This window comes from Dendropsophus ebraccatus, chromosome 5, assembly GCF_027789765.1.
Source record: "Dendropsophus ebraccatus isolate aDenEbr1 chromosome 5, aDenEbr1.pat, whole genome shotgun sequence".
In the NCBI taxonomy this organism is placed as follows: domain Eukaryota; kingdom Metazoa; phylum Chordata; class Amphibia; order Anura; family Hylidae; genus Dendropsophus; species Dendropsophus ebraccatus.
The window spans coordinates 29963592-29983106 of NC_091458.1; the positions used below are offsets into that span (position 1 = coordinate 29963592).

At 42.8% G+C, this 19515-nt stretch overlaps 1 protein-coding gene across 9 annotated transcripts in view; it reads left to right on the top strand.

Annotated features, from left to right (window-relative positions):
- The window catches only part of ELMOD1 (ELMO domain containing 1), an 81147-nt gene extending 62867 nt beyond the window's left edge, over nucleotides 1-18280 (top strand). For 8 of the 9 annotated variants that reach the window (XM_069972033.1, XM_069972027.1, XM_069972030.1 and 5 more), the window contains 8 exons: nucleotides 2113-2210; nucleotides 3620-3749; nucleotides 7379-7512; nucleotides 8947-9015; nucleotides 9594-9617; nucleotides 14460-14510; nucleotides 15042-15175; nucleotides 16544-18280. In XM_069972033.1, coding sequence (XP_069828134.1) covers nucleotides 2113-2210; nucleotides 3620-3749; nucleotides 7379-7512; nucleotides 8947-9015; nucleotides 9594-9617; nucleotides 14460-14510; nucleotides 15042-15175; nucleotides 16544-16716 — 813 coding nt within the window. In that variant the 3' untranslated portion in view covers nucleotides 16717-18280. The remainder of the gene's footprint in view (nucleotides 1-2112; nucleotides 2211-3619; nucleotides 3750-7378; nucleotides 7513-8946; nucleotides 9016-9593; nucleotides 9618-14459; nucleotides 14511-15041; nucleotides 15176-16543) is intronic. The other variant, XM_069972035.1, reaches the window with a different exon arrangement.
- The last annotated feature ends 1235 nt before the right edge of the window (nucleotides 18281-19515 follow it).

Here is a 19515-nt window from a genome sequence, read left to right on the forward strand (position 1 = left end):
ATAGCTGTAAAAGGGCTGCAAAACATGCCTTGCAATATATAGTATAGTATAATATAGTATAGCTCTCTGCCACACCATTCACGCACCATCTTGTGACTACATCCTGTTCCAGAGAGCATTTTACCCATAGTCCTCCTTCCAATAACCCCTACCTGTTCTGAGCTGTTCCGTATTACGGCACAATGGATGCTTTGTTTGGTCATAGACCACATGGTAACATACAAGCTGATTTCTCCAACCATCCCTGTGCAGGAAAATGTTAAGCCCCCGGGATTACTTTCTCTAACACCCACACAGGAAAGCGGATTATCCTCTGATGACATTGTGGAGCCGCTCGTAAATCTACAGCAATGATTTTTATTAATGAAAACTGAACTGATTGGTGATCGGGTTGCTCTGGTTAAAGGGGTTGTCCAGCTAAAAAAAAATTTTCTTTCAAATGAACTGGATTCAGAAAGTTATATAGATTTGTAATTTACTTCTATTAACATATCTCAAGTCTTCCAGTACTTATCAGCTGCTGTATGTCCTGCAGGAAGTGGTGTATTCTTTTCAGTGTGATACAGTGCTCTCTGCTGCCACCTCTGTCCATGTCAAGAACTGTCCAGAGCAGTAAAGGTTTTCTATGGGGATTTTCTGCAGCTCTGGACAGTTCCTCACTTGGACAGAGGTGGCAGCAGAGAGCACTGTGTCAGACCGAAAAAAAAATCTGCAGGACATACAGCAGCTGATAAGTATGGTAAGAATTCAAAATTTCTTTTTTTAAGAATTAAATTACATCTATATAACTTTCCCAGTAACTTTAGTAAACGAGCGCTCTTTTAGGTCCATTTACACAGAAAGATTATCTGACAGATTATCTGCCAAAGATTTGAAGCCAAAGCCAGGAATGGATTTGAAAAGAGGATAAATCTCAGGCTTTATGACCTGATCTTTGTTTATAGCCTGTTTCTGGCTTTGGCTTCAAATCTTTGGCAGATAATCTCTCAGATAATCTTTCTGTGTAAATGGACCCTTTAGTGGACCTATTAGACAGCCCAATAATCGGCCAGTAAAGGCTGCATGGACATCGTTAGCAATATTCATGCAGCTCTTGCCCAAACACCGGACACCTTACCTCTCCCTGCTTCTGGTTTTCTCTCCTGTGCTCTGCAGCTTCCCGATCCAGGCGGCAGCAGTATCTAACCGGCTGCTCAGAAAATTTAGAGGCAGGGACTGGCGTGGCTTGTGATTGGCTAAGTGGCCTGTCAGCTGACAGACCGCTCAGACATTGCAGCCACCGGAACCGGGAAGCTGTGGAGCACAGGAGAGAAGACCGGGAGCAGGGAGAGGTAAGGTGTCAGGTGTTTGGGAAATCGTCAGCCGTCGGCCACGCATAGCTGTTACACGTATCGGCCCCTGACTGTTTTAGGTCCAAACCTAAACAAATGATCAGTCGATGATCGTTGTCATCGGCTGATTGTTGTCTCTATTACATGGAGCGATAATCGGCTGAATAATAAAAAAATTATTGTGGGCAGGGAGTGGGGGAAAATAAAAAAGGAGTTATAGTCACTTGTCCAGGTGCCCACGCAGAGCTGCTCCTGGACCCCAGTTTGCTGTCTTCTGAGTTCCCCTTGAGCTACGTCATGACCCGGCTGATTGATGCCCCGCTTAGCCAGTCATTGACTAGGGCGGGACACCGCTGCAGTCACTGATTGGCTGAGTGGGCTAAATCCCACCCGTCTGGCCCTGCCCTTAATAATTTTATGCGCCCCCCCCCCCCCCCCCGGACTTCCCCTTTAAAACAAGGTAGCATCCTGTTGTATAAAGGACACACATGAAGAAATTATTTAAAGGGGTTCTTCAGGAATGGAAACACAGCGCTACCCCTGTCCTCAGGTAGTGTGTGGTATTACAATTCTGCTCCATTCACTTCAATGGAACGGAGCTGCAAAACCCCCTACCCAACCTGACGACAGGAGAGGTGCTGGAAGAAAGTCGTCATGTTTTTCTACGCCTAGATAACCCTTTTAATTTTTTTTTTTTAGGTAATTGAGATTCTTCCGGTATTGTAATAGAAATTGTAGGCTATTAATACCTGTATAACAGAAGTCTCCCGTTCTCTCCTAGCTCCTGCAGTCCGCTGTGGCCGTGCACCCCGATGCAATTGAAAAAACCGTAGAAGATATCCTGACGCTGAAGAAAGTGAATGTGGACACCAACCCGCAGTAAGACATCTTTACATGATCTACTTTGACATCTCTGACATCTCTCTCTTTGGGATGAAAATGTTATGTTACACATTGGAAACCAGGCAGTAATATGGTGTATGCATAGGATATGCCATCAATGTCCAATGGATACGGATGCCATCTCTGGGACCCACATCTGTCTGGAGATTGAGGGCCCCTCTGGCTATCTTACCATCACCAAAGGTCGTCTGAAAGCTGAAAACAGCTACGCAAGCTTTTTTATGCAGTTTATGTAACTCCCATGGAGGTTAAAGGGGTACTCCAGCAAAAAAAAATCTTTCAAGTCAACTGGTGTTAGAAAGTGCCAGATTTGTAACTTCTATTAAAAAATCTCAAGTCATCCAGTTAAGTTGTACTTAGTTTAAGAGTAACTTGGGATAATAGCGTTTTGCAAGTTTTTCAAAATTGTGACTTGGAGTAAGAGCATTGCTTTGGTTTAAGAGCTCCCTGTACTGGGTGGGAGAGGGGCATGGTCTGCATAGTGGGGTCTACAGCCAGTAGTGGGTTATAATTGGGGCGTTTCGGGCGGCAGCCCGGGGCCCAGAGCTCCTGGGGGGCCCATGACCACCCAAAAAGACTTTCAGTGGTGTACTGTCTCCTGGCTACACTTCCGCCATGATTTGCAAAAAATCACAGTTTTTTTATGGCAATTTTACACAAATCAGGACATCATGCCATTATTTGTACTTGTACTATAAACGCCAGGCTAGTGCTGCCATAGTTACAGTGGGATGGGGGGAGGGCATTCTTTGTGAACAGCCTGGGGCCTATGGTAAAGTTAATCTGCCCCTGTCTACAGCACTGTACTCTGACCCAGGAAGTCTCCCTCACCTTCCAAATCATAGCAGATCCACTTCAGGCTGGGGCTTGCATCAGGGGACAGGACTGTGGAAGTAATCTCTTCATAGCTGTAACCAGTGGAGTAACTAGAAATGGCAGGGCCCCATAGCAAACGTTTGATTGGGCCCCCCTTCTTTCGCGACTGACCCTAAGCTGTCCACCTGGTGCTGCAAATGATGACAGCTCAGGGGACCCAGTGTATTGCAGGAGCAGGCAATGGGGCCTTTCTGATGTGGTGGGCCCCATAGCAGCCGCTATGGCTGCTAAAGTGGTAGTTACACCCCTATCTGCAGCTCCATCCTGTATATACAAACTGCTGCTGTTTTTTCATTCTTATGCAGTTACTATGCATTATACTATGGCCATAGCCATAGGCTGTATCCCAGTTTTCCAGGCGGTCCTCCAGCTGTATCCACCCTGTTCACTGAGGCTGCAGACAGCGGGAATCAGAAGCCGAGAGTTCAGGTTGATGGGTGGTCCTCCTTTATTCCCAGGTGACACACACTTTTCGTCACTGGAAGTAATATTTTATTTTGTACACTTAGGTTGGCGGTGTCTTTCCAAGCTTGCCTTCTGCAGATCGTGGGTTATAGGAATCTAACCTTAGAGGTGGAAAAACTCCGTCGGGAGGCGTATGATTCTGATAACTCTCAGCATGAGGAAATGCTTTTAAAGGTGAGGAGATAGTGTACTGGTAATTGCATGGTGTGCATGCAGGGTCGGCATCAGCACAGAGTGTACCCGAGCAAGTGCCGGGGCCCGGGGGGGGGGGGGGGGGGGGGGGGGCGGTTGTTCTGATGTTCAGCCTGTAGTGGAGGGTAAGCACTGATCATCAGAAAACATAAAAAGAGCAGAACCTGGGAGCCTCCTGCAGAGAGATATTGGGATGATGGACCTGATCACATGGCGCACAGGGCCTCAATACTACAATGTGGAGATCAGCCCAACAGAGAGGAAGAGGGAGAATACCGAGCTGTAAGTGCTGTGTGTATCAGTCAGTAGTGTGTGTATGACTCAGTCAGTAATGTGTATGTGAGTGTGTGTGTCAGTAATGTGTGTGTGTGTGTTTGTCAGTCAGTCAGTTATGTGTGTGTGTGTTAGTCAGTCAGTAATGTGTGTGTGAGTCAGTATTGTCTGTGTGTGTTTGTCAGTCAGTTATGTGTGTGTGGTACCTGATCAGTCACCTGCTAAGTTGTTCCTTGTGACGCCACTTCTGTGGTGGTTGGTCGGTGGTGTAGTACAGCTTAGCCAGTGATAGGAATGTTGTGAAGCCAGTGCTAGTTCAGCACACAGGTTTTGTGTTATACCTGCTTTTTTGTTAGAGCTGGCTGTACTAGTTCCCAATGGTTGGTGACCTGCCAGGTTGGGATGGGTCCTTTGGGCTGTTGTCACAGTGGTCCGGAGTAGATCTTGACCCACCCAGACTAGCGGTTCCGCCAGCCACAGAATGAGGAGAGTAATCCAAGGAATGTGTAACCGGTATGTGTAGGTGCTGGTGCAATGATCACTGAGTCCCAGTAAAATAAATAAAATGGCTTTACTAATAATATCTTGTGATACAGGATACGTTGGTAAAAGATAACTTCTTGGGTACAGACTTGTGTTCACTGGATCTGTGCTGAGAGATACTTTAAAGTGCTGAGGTAGAATAGCGGAGTTTGCGGAGCTTAGTGTTGAGCAGTGAGAAGAGGAGATGAGTTTGTCGTGAGAGCCCCAACCCAGCGTAGTAGTGTGCTCTGCCAGAACTTGAGAAAGAGATACTTGAGAGAAGAGAAGAATACTGAAGAATAGTGCCCGTGTTTCACTAACCACCTTCTGCCCTGCCGTGTAGGGGTACCTGTCCTATCAGGGTGACACAAGCACCAGTCTTGGTTACCTGAGTTGAGTTAAGTATCCGAAATTATCAGGTGTCACCTGCGCTGCGAGATAGAGTACGTAGACCTTTGTTACAGTTGCATTGCTCTATCTGGGTCAGTTCCTCTGTACTAGGACACTGCCCTGCACTTTTCAGAGAGGTTCACGGCGTGGGCTGGGGTGATATCCTTTAAGAGTCTAACACTGCATAGTGTCTGTAGTTATACTTTCAGAAGTAAAAGTCTCTGGGTTCTCCATACACGTGTGTCTCGGCTCATGAACACAACTGGACTGTCCTGGACAGGGATCCTAGCTGAGCCAGGCCCTGCTAAGTTCAGCAGGCATTCTTGCTCTGTGTGTGTCCTACTCGTCAGAGAATCAGTGGGAAAACTAAGGCTACACTTCCTCTCCCCAAGTGACTACTTCCTACAAGGGTATGTAAGAGCCCCTGTGAGTGGTGGATAAGAGCGTGTGCAAAGCAAGAAGCATAGAGATAGAAGGTAGAAGTAAATAAAAATCTCCATTGGGCCACAAGATCACAGAATACAAAGAAATATAGTAACCCTATAGTAACTACAGCTGTGAGATATATATATATATATATATATATATATATATATATATATATATATATATTATACTCATGCAAAAAATACTGATATCTAGTGGCGAAACTAGAAAATGCACCTTCATCACCACCTTGCTTTTGAGTGCTAGGCATGTGTGTGTCAGTCATTAGTGTATGTGTCAGTAAGTGTGCATTTGTGTTTGTTAGTGGTGTCTCAAGTGATTGTGCATAAAGGATGAATGGAGGAGGGGCCCACTGAAGCACTATAACCCAAGGGCCCGCAAAAACTTGGAGTCATCCCTGTGTGCATGGGTCTCTTCTGGGTACTCTGGTTTCCACCCACATTTCATAAACATACTAATAGCATAAAACTAACCTATCCCCTATCCACAGCATGGGGCCTAAGTGTAAGATTGTGCTGGGGTCTGACTGTTGGACCTCTGACTGTTGTTATGAATGGAGCAACAGGTGGGCATGGTGTTTAGACTGGGACCAGTATAAGTTTGGACATCTCTGTACTGTGCTGCCAAATGTGTTGGTGCTATATGAATAAAGAAATGCTCACAATTCTGGGAGTTATAGACCAGAAAGACTATTAACCGGTGCTGATTGGTTTCCTTTAAGTAGCAGTAGTAACGGCTGGCTCGGCCCCTCTGCTAAAACCAATGGCTGTGTCAGGAATTGCAGGACTGGTACGAGCACAGATACATATCCGTAGGGCTGCTGACTGCGGATACTGAGCCTCCCTTCATGTTCGCATTAGAATAAACATTCTCATTCTAGATTCTAATTGAAGAGGGGGCAAAAGGAGTGTGGAGACTTCACTGGTAAAAAAAAATACCCACATGTAGACTGCTGTTTAAGGGTTCTTGCAGAGCACGAGCAGAGAGACCTTTGTCCTGGAGTCAAAAAGAAAGTCAAAAAGCATGTTGAGACTTATAGATAAGAAATTTACCCTTTTTACCCCTCAATTATTGCAATTACGTGATGCATTTGCATTGTGTTACTGCATGTGTGAACACAGCCTCAGGCTTCTTAAAGGAATATGGGGATAATATATCTATAGCTAGACATTGACTTATAGGGGACATTAGAAAGCCAGCATTCTTCTTTATTAAAGGGGTACTCCGGAGGAAAGAAAAAGTGTTCAAAACAACTGGTGTCTGTAAGTTATACAGATTTGTAAATTACTTCTATTTAAAAATCTCAAGTCTTCCTGTACTTATCAGCTACTGTATGTCCTGCAGGAAGTGGTGTATTATTTCCAATGTGACACAGCGCTCTCTGCTGCCACCTCTGTCCATGTCAGGAACTGTCCAGAGCAAGAGAGGTATTCTATCGGGATTTACTCCTGCTCTGGACAGTTCCTGACATGGACAGAGGTGGCAGCGGAGAGCGCTGTGTCAGACTGGAAAGAATATACCACTTCCTGCAGGACATACAGCAGCTGATAAGTACAGGAGGGCTTGAGATTTTTAAATAAAAGTAATTTACAAATCTATATAACCTTCAGAAACCAGTTGATTTGAAATTTAAAAAAAAAAACAACAACAAAAATCACAGGAGTACTCCTTTAAGGAGAACTTATTTACATGTCAAGTTATTTTAGCACACCTATAGCTTGGTCATCCTTGTTTTTTAGTCCCTGATTATAAAACGCGTCTATTATAATATATTGCCTTTTACAGACTCCTTCTCCTTCTGACTACATATACATTGTAACGCATAATGCTTTCTATATACAATCAGAGCCCGGATTTGCATATTAGTTTGCTATTCCCTTTGATGGCCGCGTTACTGCTCGCAATGTTTTATTTAATGTGTTCATTCTGGATGAGAGACATAAACACTTCCTCGGATAACATTCATCTCTAATTTACAGCTGTGGAAAATGCTGAAACCTGGTGTTCCACTTGAAGCGCGGGTCTCTAAGCAGTGGTGTGAAATCGGTTTCCAAGGTGATGACCCAAAAACAGATTTTAGAGGAATGGGTCTCCTGGGACTCTATAACTTGGTGTAAGTATAAGCTGTATTAGAGCACCACACAGTGCAGTATGGACAATATTACCTTGGCTTGTGTCAGAGTCATCCTTAAAGGGGTACTCCAAAGAAAATCTTTTTCTTTCAAATCAACTGGTTTCAGAAAGTTATATAGATTTGTAATTCTATTTTAAAATCGTCCTATACCTATCAGCTACTGTATGTGCTGCAGAAAGGGGTGTATTCTTTTCAGTCTTGACACAGTGCTCTCTGCTGCCATCTCTGTCCATGCCAGGAACTGTCCAGAGCAGGAAAAATTTTCTATGGGGATTTGCTACTGCTCTGCACAGTTCCTGACATGGACAGAGGTGGCAGCAGAGAGCACTGTGTCAGGCTGGAAAGAATACACCACTTCCTGCAGGGCATAAAGCAGCTGATAAGTATGGGAAGATTTGAGATGTTTAAATAAAAGTTAATTACAAATCTATATAATTTTCTGAAACCAGTTGATTTTACAGAAAAAGATTTTCACTGGAGTAGAGTACCCCTTTTGAGGGGATCCTGTCACATAGAAAATAGAGTCCAGTCTGCAGGCGTCATGTTAAACAGCAGGAGGAGCTGAGCAGACTGATATATAGTATTGTGAGAAATGTTCTATACCTTGTTATTATACCCCCCCCCCATTGCCATCTTTAGGTTACCCAGGATTAGAAAAACATAGCTGATTTTTTTTCCAAAACCAGCACCACCCCTGTAATACCACACACATATTGGGAACAGTTCAATGGAATTTAGCTGCAATACCACAAGCAAACAAGAGTGGCGCTGTTTTAGAAGAAAGCAGCCATGTTTTTGTATATTTATGGCCAAAATAGACTGATCTGTGGGGTGCCATCACCCAGCACCCGCACAGTCACCTGCTCAGAGCCTGCACTATGATGAATGGGGCCGGAAGCAGTCTGTTTCCAGTCACTGTGTAGCAGACCTGTAGCTTCAGCTCAGCTCCTATTCACTTGAACGGCGCCTGAGCCGCAGCTACAGTTACACCGCTACACAGTGAACAGAGACAAACGCCATGTACTGTGTAGTGCAGGCCCAGAACAACAGATGTATAGCTCATCGGTATTGTTTAGCGGACTTGCTGGACTGTTCGGGTTGGCAACATTCTCCGAACGCTCATTTGATTAGAGGTGGTTGGATGCCAGGAAAACATGGATACAACCTATGGCCTATGGCTTTATCATATTTTCCAGGACTCCCTAGGGCTACATCCAATTTCTCCAGATGCTGGAAGCGTCGGGTTCGGAGAACCTTGCCCTTCTGCTCAACACTGCTCCTCAGTCTTTTTAGTCTGGAAAACCCCTTTAAATACATGTGTCTATGTAAATACTGTACAACTGAAACCGCCTTCCATTTCTGTTCTTTACGCCCTCTGTGACGCGTTCATGTTCTATTCCATTTACATTGTAGATACTTTGCAGAAAAAGATACCAACTCTGCTCTTCAGATACTTTCTGATTCCCTTCAGCCTAAATGCAGGTACAAACCTACTCATTGTTATTGGATTTGGACTGTTGTGTATTATTTGTTACCTTTTTTTATTACAGTAATCGCTATGTAATGTTAAATGCAGATTGTCGGCAAAAAATTAAAAAAAAAAGAATATACAGCATTCAGATGTGATCTTGCCCTTAACTTAAAGATTTTAAAGGGAATCTCTCAGCTCTATTTCAGCTCAGAGCTGAAGTGTCAAGGAGGTGTTGCTGAGCCGCAGCATGCATGCATGCCTCCTTCCCCACCCCTCTTTTTTTCAGGTTTGATATACAACGCTCATCTTTCAGCAAGGAGCCCTGTATGTCAATTAGTCAAGGTAGAAAAGAGGTGTGGGAGGTATAAGGCGTGCATGCTGCCGCTCAGCGACACCTCCTTGCCACTTGAGCTGATAGTTTCCCTTTAAGTGAACAAACCACCCATTTCCCTCCTATCCACTTTAATATCAGTTTTATACTTTCATACTCGAATACTGTAGCCTAGTTGAAGGTATCTTTGCGTTGTTTATGTTCCACATATTATTTTAGTTGCTTTATTTTCTTTCTTTTTATGTTTTGCATTTTAAGGGATGTCAGTAAAGAGGACTTCAGGTATTATACTCTTTTATTTTTCTTGTATTTTTTTTTTTATAATTATTATTTACTCAAAAAAGATCCCCATCTGTATTAGTTACACATGGTCCGGCCCTGTTCACACTTGGCAGTAGTAATGGGTCAAAAAACACCAGAAAAGGGATTATTGTAAAGATAGTAAGCCTGTTTTGGGAGGAGATGCGTCATTTGCGAATCTATATGATCCTTTTATAAAATGACTTAGAGGTCTCTAGGGGTGTGTATATATATATATATATATATATATATATATATATATATATATATATATATATATATATCTTATACAATCGCAAAGGCGGTACAGAACCAAAGAATTTATTGATCAGTTAACTATATGAACCTGTTTATTGTGCACTATATGGTGGTGATTGAACACCATATGGTGCATTAGTCCATGGTCTACCATATTGCTTGGGGGACTGGTTAGGAGACTTGGGAACTTTCAAGGGGTTTTGCCCCTGTGGACATGTATATTTTCACAAGGGGTCCAAGCGCTGGGACCCCCATTATCTAAAAAAACGAACTCCTAAAGGTCTTGTCTGAATGGGTGGTCATTGGGGTCATTGTCTATAGGAATGCCTAAGCTAGCAATACCCAGATCATACACTAGATACAAAATAAGTCTACCTGGTGGCAAAACCCTTGTAAGGTGGATGTATACAGTAACAAGTGAAATCCCTTTCACTATAGAATAAGTTACAAGTTATACATAAGAATGGTCATTGGGGTAAAAACACAATGGGCACCATGGTCACCAGCCGCTTAGTGTGAGCAGGGCCGGGTGTAACATGGCCCTAAAATTCTGTTTCTTTACATCCTTCTCTGGTGTAATCCATCATATTGGTGTGGAATCCATCTGTATACCCCTTTGTAAATTGTGTTATCTGCCGTGACGTTGTTGTGCATCATCTATCCATGATCTGTTGAGGGTTTCTGGGAATACACATTGATAACATTCTATCATATCTGGCCGAGCCGCAGTAACCAGGTGTAGCAGAATGTACAAGAGCGCTGCCGTGCCAAAGAGAGTCCAGCTGGCCCTTCACACTATTGATTGTTGGGGGTCCCAGGGGTCAAATCCCACTACTCACAAAGATGACCTATTGTTGACCAATATTACACTATGTGTATCCCCAGAAGACCCCTGTACTGAATGGAAACATAACATACAGTTTTTGAGCGAAGAACGATTTGATTCTGTTGAGTTTTTATGTTTTTCACTTATTTTAGTGTGTAAGGCTAGGTTCACACTGCATTTTTGCAATTCGTTTTTTTCATCTGTTTTTTTGCAAAAAACGGATGAGAAAAACAGATACATTTGTGAGCATCCCTTTTGATCCGTTCCACTGTAAAAAAAAAAAAGGATCCGTTTTTTTTGACGGACACAAAAACGTAGCTGACACTAATTTTGTGTCCGTTAAAAAAAAAACGGATCCGTTTTTTTTTTTTACAGTGGAAGTCAGTGGAAAAATGGATCAAAACAGATGCACACAAATGCATCCGTGTTTTTCATCTGTTTTTTGCTAAAAATGTTTAGATATTATTAACATATAAAGTATACCCCCATTTACATGCACTAACCTCCTGGTAAATGGCCACTTAGAGTGTCTCTCGCCCTGGAGGATGTGTCCTGTCCTGCATTTCTCTGTAAGCCCATTGATATGGACACTGTGTAATACCTCATTCCGCCTTGTGGTGGCACTACAGGAATAATGAACACTTATTGCCAGGTTTTTTAAGTGATAACAGCTGATCACTGAATGAATAGCGGGGACACTTTATGATTAGCTTATTTTATGATTCTTTCTAACAAATATGCATTGTCCTAAGCGGAGAACCCCTTTAAGAGCTCCACAGAGAAAGAATAAAGCTGCTAACCTTATGGATATTAATACATGCAATTAAAGGGATTTCTCGTAATTAAAAATATACAGTGGTGCCTTGGATTACGAGCATAATTCGTTCTGGGACTGTGCTTGTAATCCAAATCCACTCTTAAACCAAAGCACATTTTCCCATAAGAAAGCATAGAAAAGCAGACAGTTGGTTCCACACACCAAAAATAATGATTTATTATTCTGAATAACATGTAAAACAGACGAAACAAACATTCAGAAACAGCAGAATATGTTATATTATACGTTACTGTACAGTAATGGAGAGGATGGGAAACACAAGGGCTGACAGAGACTGCAGGGAGCATGAAGGAATGAGCAGGGCAGATGTGGGCACATACATGCAGCGCTCTCTGTCCGGGGAGAGAGGGGTTACAGCTACCTCCACAGTCCTGTCCCCTGATGTAAGCCCCAGCCTGAAGTGGATCTGCTATGATTTGGAAGGTGAGGGAGACTTCCTGGGTCAGAGTACAGTGCTGTAGACCCCGCTATGCAGACCATGCCCCTCCCCTGCTACCCCTCCCTTCTAGTATAGGGAGCTCTTACACCAAAGCAATGCTCTTAAACCAAGTCACAATTTTAAAAAAACTGTGAGCTCTTAAACCAAAATGCTCTTAAACCAAAGTACCACTGTAGTTTGGAACAGGAGAAAAAATGCTGTAGTTTTGGGTACCCCATAGAAAGTACTACACCATTACAGTACTTCCTTTGGGGTACCCCAAGCTGCAGCATACTTACAATGAGCAGAGTTCCCCTTTAAGGTTATATTCTATAACTTCAAACAAGTTATAGTTTTAAAAACATAGACCTTTCCATATTACTTGACCTTAAATTGCTGCTTATAAGGATGGTAAATGTCAGACCGTCCACCTACAGACTGTGTTCTCTATGCAGCATAAAAAGGGAATAAATTGCATGCCATTAGTCTGTCGGAATCTGCGAGATGTCGCTTTTTAAGGTCCCCGTTCCCAGTTTTGCAATAACTAAGTAAAACCTTTCACGGTAGGAGCGCTCGGAACGATGTCATTTTGCAACAAAAATTGGGAAGGACTCCCTTTGGCGGTGAAAATCTGCATGAATAATTCTGTAAATGTACACAGCACTATAATTTGTAGTTGGGGGCACATACTAAAAAGGTTTCAAAATTACTAAAAAAACTGATTGTAAGTATTGTTACCACTGGGCCCCATACTCTTATGCCATTTGTATGTAAGTTTGGCCTGGACTGGATTGAAGCCTCTGGAGACTCTTGCGCTAACATGTGATGCCCCTTACCAACTATACTTATATAATATAGGCTAAAAGTCTAGCCAACATATAGTACAAAAGAACTATACTGCACAAAGCGCACATACATCCATTAAAGCGACTCTGTACCCACAATCTGTCCCCCCCCAAACCACTTGTACCTTCGGATAGCTGCTTTTAATCCAAGATCTGTCCTGGGGTCCGTTGGGCAGGTGATGCAGTTATTGTCATAAAAAACAACTTCTAATCCTGCAGCGCTGTGTCTAACGGCCGGGGCTTACATTTGTGTATGCATTAGGCTGGCACAACCTCTCCGTCCTTCCTCCCCACCCTCCTCATCATTAGGAATGCTCCAGGCAGATTGCTTTCTATTTCCCACCTGTGTGTATAATGAACATGGGCTGGATCGTTAAGACACCTGTGCAAAGCTCAAACAGCAGTAAATGTTCCTGGATCATTCCTGATGATGAGGAGGGTGGGGAGGAAGGACAGAGAGGGTGTGCCGGCCTAATGCATATACAAATGTAAGCCCCGGCCGTTAGACACAGCGCTGCAAGATTAAAAGTTGTTTTTATGACAATAACTGCATCCCCTGCCGAACGGACCCCAGGACAGATCTTGGATTAAAAGCAGCTATCTGAAGGTACTAGTGGTTTGGGGGGGACAGATTGTGGGTACGGAGTCGCTTTAAGTGGCTACATAATAGAGCTATATAATACACACATAGCAGTGCCGCCCAATTCCAAATTACTCTCTTGTCTTACTTTATATCAACTTTTGCCGCATGTTGTGTAGTAAATTCGGGGGGGGGGGGGGGGGGGAAAGCTATAGAGAAGAAATTATAGAACTTGTTCATAGGGGTGTAGCTAAAGGCTTACCCCACCCCCACCCCCTTTCAGGCCACATCTCATCTACTGTGTGTAGAGTTTGCTGCCCATTACTATTTCTTACTATTGTCAAACGATGTTGCACATGTGTGATCCCTGATCTGAATAGTAATACCCCATGCCCCTTAAAGGGAATCTGTCCACTGTAATTCACATGCCAAACTGCTGACACTGTTAGATAGCTGTTAGGTCAGGAAGACACATGACACTTTTCATATAACCGTCTGTGCTTCTAGAATGCAGCAAAATGCTTTTATTATATAGAATGAAGAGTCGAAGAGTCTTTCCTGAGCTGCTAAAGTGCAACAAGCTGTAACTACCCCCCCCCCCCCCCCCCCACGCCTGATTCTGCTTGGGACTCAGCTTCCAAGTGTCAATCAAGCAGCAGGGAGGGAGAGAGGAGACGTTCCACTTTGCAGCTATTTAGTAGCTTGGGGAAAAGCCTCTTTGACTCCTTTTACTATAGGATAAAATCATTTTTCTTGATTCTGTAAGTACAGCTAGATATAGGAAAGGTACTTGGGATAATGCATAATAATAAGTTTTATAGAAAAACTTCAAGTAATTTTCCAAAACATCAGTTCAAGAAACAGTAATTAACAAAACACCCACACAGTAGTTGTGGATTTGTCTCAGTCTCCCACTTTCCTCAGCCATGCCACTATAGTCTGTGTCTGAATGAGGCCTAAGTGTTGGTTAAATATCCCACTCATCGTAATGTGTCTGTTTTCTGTATTACTAACCGTTCCTATGGGGTTTGCTAACTTAATTTTTTCTTTTTTTTCTAGTAAAATCAGCAAAATGGAATGGGAAATGAAAAAGTTTGACAAGGCCATTGGGTATGTTTATAACAGAAAATGCCAGTGGATGAGAAACTTCTAGTCTATCACACTGCTCTCTGCTGCCACCTTGTTCCATGTCAGGAACTGTCCAGAGCAGAGGCAAATCCCCATAGAAAACCTCTCCTGCTCTGGACAGTTCCTGACATGGACAGAAGTGGCAGCAGAGAGCACTGTGTCAGGCTGGAAAGACTACACCACTTCCTGAGATTTAGTATAAACTATAACTTTCTGACACCAGTTAATTGGAAAAAAAATATAGTACCCCTTTAAGTTCTGTTAGATGAGTGCCCCATCCGTTCATTACGTATTCTTACATTAGACTATCTGAATATTTATCTGGTAAATTATATAATAGACTGTATTCATCTGTTAATGATCCAGTCTGCCCCAAGCCATAAATTGAAAGAATTAATATATTATATAGTCATGTGATGTGATATACAATTGTAAGTTATTGATATAGATTAATTTAGTGGCATTTGTATAGTTGTCGTCTTCTGAAGAACTTTTACTTTTCACATTGCACAGGTATTCCTTTGCCATTGTTGGGATTAACATTACTGACCTGGCCTACAACCTGCTGATAAGTGGGGCCCTCAAGACACATCTGTACAATGTGGCCCCAGAAGCTCCGTCCTTGCATCATTTCCAGCAAACTTTCTGTAAGTATATATGAACGCTCTTTAGATCCAGGCACAGTATCAGTGTCTGTAGTCTTGGAATTGAACTGCTCACATTAGTAGGGAATGTATGGGGAGCGTGTGAAAGGTGAGTACTGTTTGAGTACTACACAGGGGGCCATTTACTAAAGGGGGACTACACAGGGGGCCATCTACTAAAGGGGAACTACACAGGAGACCATGGGCTACACAGGGGGTCATCTACTAAAGGGGGGGACAACACAGGGGGCCATGGACTACACAGGGGGCCATCTACTAAAGAGGGGACTACACAAGAGACGATGGACTACACAGGGTGGCATCTACTTAAAGGGAACCAATCAGCGCAATTTCAGGTTGAGTGCTGAATTAGGCAAAAAAAATGTTTTTGCAAATGTAAGTGATTCTATCCATGGTAACTTTATCTTGGATGGTCTGTGCAAGAACGGTAGCTATTGTGAATGGACTGATATGCATATGTACCTGATAGCCAATGTGAACCATATCCTAATGTTCCTTGTTTCACTATATGTGCAAGAGGACAATGCTCTACTGGTACCATTGTTTTGCACTTACATGAGGATTATAGACATAATTCAGAGGGGACCAATCTGTGATGAAGACGTCCATGTTTGTACCTATACACTAAAGGTGATATTACTCATGGGACTGCTTGTATGATAAAAGATTTATAAGATACATTTCCATTAGGTCTTCAGTAAGTCCCTATTACTAGGAAACAATAATTTCCCCTCTTGTAAAGTTATCTGCAGGATATGGGATAACTATCTGATTGTAGGGGTCCAACCACTGTTTCTGCCATGTTGCGGGGGTCAAACCACTTCATCTTGCCATGTTCTCGAGGATGGGACTTGAAACGTCTGTTAAAATTAATGGGATTTGATGGTTGCTAGAGATGAGCGAACCTCGAGCATGCTCGAGTCGATCCGAACCCGAACTTTCGGCATTTGATTAGCGGTAGCTGCTGAACTTGGATAAAGCCCTAAGGCTATGTGGAAATCATGGATATAGTCATTGGCTGTGACCATGTTTTCCAGACAACCTTAGAGCTTTATCCAAGTTCAGCAGCCCCAGCTAATCAAATACCGAACGTTTGGGTTCGGATCGACTCGGACTCGAACCCGAACCCGGTTCGCTCATCTCTAATGGTTGCACATGTGAGAATGAATGGAGTGGTTATGCGGATTCTTGAGACCATGGGGGTCCCGGCGGTCAGACCACCCAAAAACGGATGGGGAGATAAGAGGATGACTTTATAAGATGGGGGAAAACCCATTAAAGTATCTAAGCCCTTCAATGAACTATACTACAGGTTTGGTGCATAAATAATTTTGAAACGTTTCGTCCTAGGCTTTCTCATGCACGAGTTTCATAAATTTTGGATTGAAGAAGATCCTTTGGACATAATGGAGTTCAACCGTGTACGCAACAAGTTTCACAAGCGTATCTTAAAGCAGCTCCAGAAGACGGACATGGCTTTGTGTCCCCACTTCGCGGCCTCGGAAAGCTTGGTCAACGTGTAATCATCTACATTGTAGAGTTCCAGATCACTGCCTCACTATTGTGTTCATTCTCATGGCGGCCGTGCTGTATGACCACAGCGATTGTATGCATGCTTTTTTGGTAAAGTACTCATCTCTGTTTTGATTCAAAAATATATAAATCCCCCAAGGCTTTTAGACGCCGCGGGATTTGCTCATTTGATGGTTGCGCATATTGCGGGTTACGCAGTGTTATATTTTCATCTGACATGAGAGTTTTCTATTTTTTTAGATTGTATTTTTTTTTTCTCATAGGTGAGCATTGAAGAGTTGTATTTGTTATGTTTAGGTTGATGTCTGACCAAGCCAGCTCTTGTATTCTGAGCATTTTATGATCCCTAAGATTTCTACTGACCTGATGCTACGTTTACATAATTGAAATGTCTTAACTATATATACTGTATATACATTGCTTCACCATTCTACAGTCTAAACCTAGTGTATACATGTGTCATAGGAAGGTAACTATTATATAAGTGTTAATATGAGCAGTTCAAAATGGGGGCCATGTAAAGGTTATTGCAGTGGTGAGACTTAATGCCCTTTTACCCCAATGCTCTCTGCATAGTATCTTATCATTACATAGTCCACATGATAAAGAGTAAGGGTCCGACTTTTTACTATTTTAGTGAACGATCGCTGATCTGCTTGATCGGTGCTCGTTTACCGGACCTATTAGACGGCCCAATAATTGAGCAGTAAGGGCTGCATGGACATCGTTAGAGATGGTCTTCTCTCCTGTTTTCCACAGCTTACCGAGCCTGTCAACTGACAGGATGCTCAGCCAATCACAGGCCAGGGACCAGGTGTGTGGGCAATCATCAGCCGTCGGCTGCGCATTGCCGTTACACATAGCAATGCATCATCAGCGCCTGATGATTTTAGGTCCAAACCTAAACCAACGATCAGCAGATGATTGTTGTCATCAGCTGATTGCTGTATCTATTACACTGAGCGATAATTGGTCAAATCGGGCCGTGTAATAGGGCCCTAACTCAATAATTCATGGTGGTCTTGGTTACCATTATAAGGTCACAGTGTACCATGATTACGGCTAGCCGGTGGTTCACATTCCCATGATAAGTTGGTTGAAAAGTTTTCTTCTAATGCATTAGTAGATTCAGGTTGGTGTTGTATACAAAAGTTGACCTGTCGTAATTCCTTCTACCTTACCTTGCATTGAGCCCTTAAAAGGATTGTCCGGTTTAGGAAATCCATTTTCATAGACTCTAGTAGAGAATTCTAAGTTATTTGAGAGGGTCTCTTGTTCAGAACCTTCATCTATTGACCGGATAGAGTACAGAAATTGTCCTTGCTTTATATGAACAGCCTATTGATTTTAGTGGGTATCAATTTCTGTGTGGTGGTGCTGTATGGTAACTGAACACTTGCGAGTTATTTACAGTTGATTGCGGAGAGTTCCAGAAGCAGGATTCTATGTGGCAAAACTATCTGCAGAGAACTCTTCCCTAGAGATGAGTGAACCTCAAGAACACTCTGGTTCGGCCAAACCATAGTGTGCGGCCTTTGATTATCGTTGGCTGAAGAAGTTAGAAGCTGCCCTCAGGCTGCCTGGAAAACATGGATACAGCCATAGGCTATATCCAGGCCTTTGAGGACTCCATAGGGCTGCATCCAACTTTTTCAGCCATCGGTAATCAAATGCCGCACGCTATGGTTTGGCCGAACCTGAGAACACTTGAAGGTTCACTCATCTCTACTCTTCACACAAGAAAGCATTAAATGGACAACCCCTTATGGCAAATTACGCACCTTGCCAGTTTGACAATAATTCAGTATGTCTTACCTAATAATGCCCCATGTGACTAATTATAATAGAGGATCATTATCATGAAAATAATCCAGATTAGGCAGATTTTATGGCCATCTTCCAACCCCAATGACAGGCCCCATCGGAGCCGGAGATCATCTGGTCAGTCAGCCAGAGGGGTAGCCTGTGATGGCTAAATTAGAAGGATCTGGATGTGCTTGCCAGTATTACATAATGGTCTCCAGATGCATGGTCTACAATCTAGATATTCTAATTCTAAACAAACACAGATACTATAGATATATAAAGCCACACATCATAATTAGTGATAAGTAAGAATTTTTATAAATTTTTAAAACATGGGAAAGAAAGAATAAGGAAAGAAAAAATAAATAAGGAAGAAAAGAAGAATATGTATTTTATTTCCATAAAAGATAGATGCTATATAATAGGTTAGCCAGACACCTTCCTCTCTGCCGAGCAGGGGGCAACTGGTTAAATGCTCGAGTCTCCCATTGACTTTAATGGGGTGTGTTACTCAAGTCAGACAGTCAAGCATTTTAGTGCTCGCTCAACACTAATAGAGATCAATTTGGAACTGGGAGAGGAGCTACAAAACCCATCAGACCTTATCTACAGATACATTGTAGGTCAACCAGCTGTGTGGAGAGAAATAGGGAGGAAGTATTACATGCTGAAAATGACAAACCAAGAGTAGATGGGTTCATAGTAGACCCCTACATTGGGCACCATAAAAAGCTTGTCCAAGCAGGAAAGTCCAATTCATCCAACCCTTCATGCAAGAAATGTTTAGTTCCTATCAATTTTACTAATGACTGACAGTATCCATACACGTTAGAGTGGACAAATTCAACCAAAATGATTGTTCATTGGGTGAAATTCGACAAACAATGGTTTTAGCCAACTTATGGCAGACTAGTATTGTCTGAAAAGAGGTGCACTAGGTCTGCAATTGTTGGCCAATAAAAAGATCTTTTCCTCCGGAATGA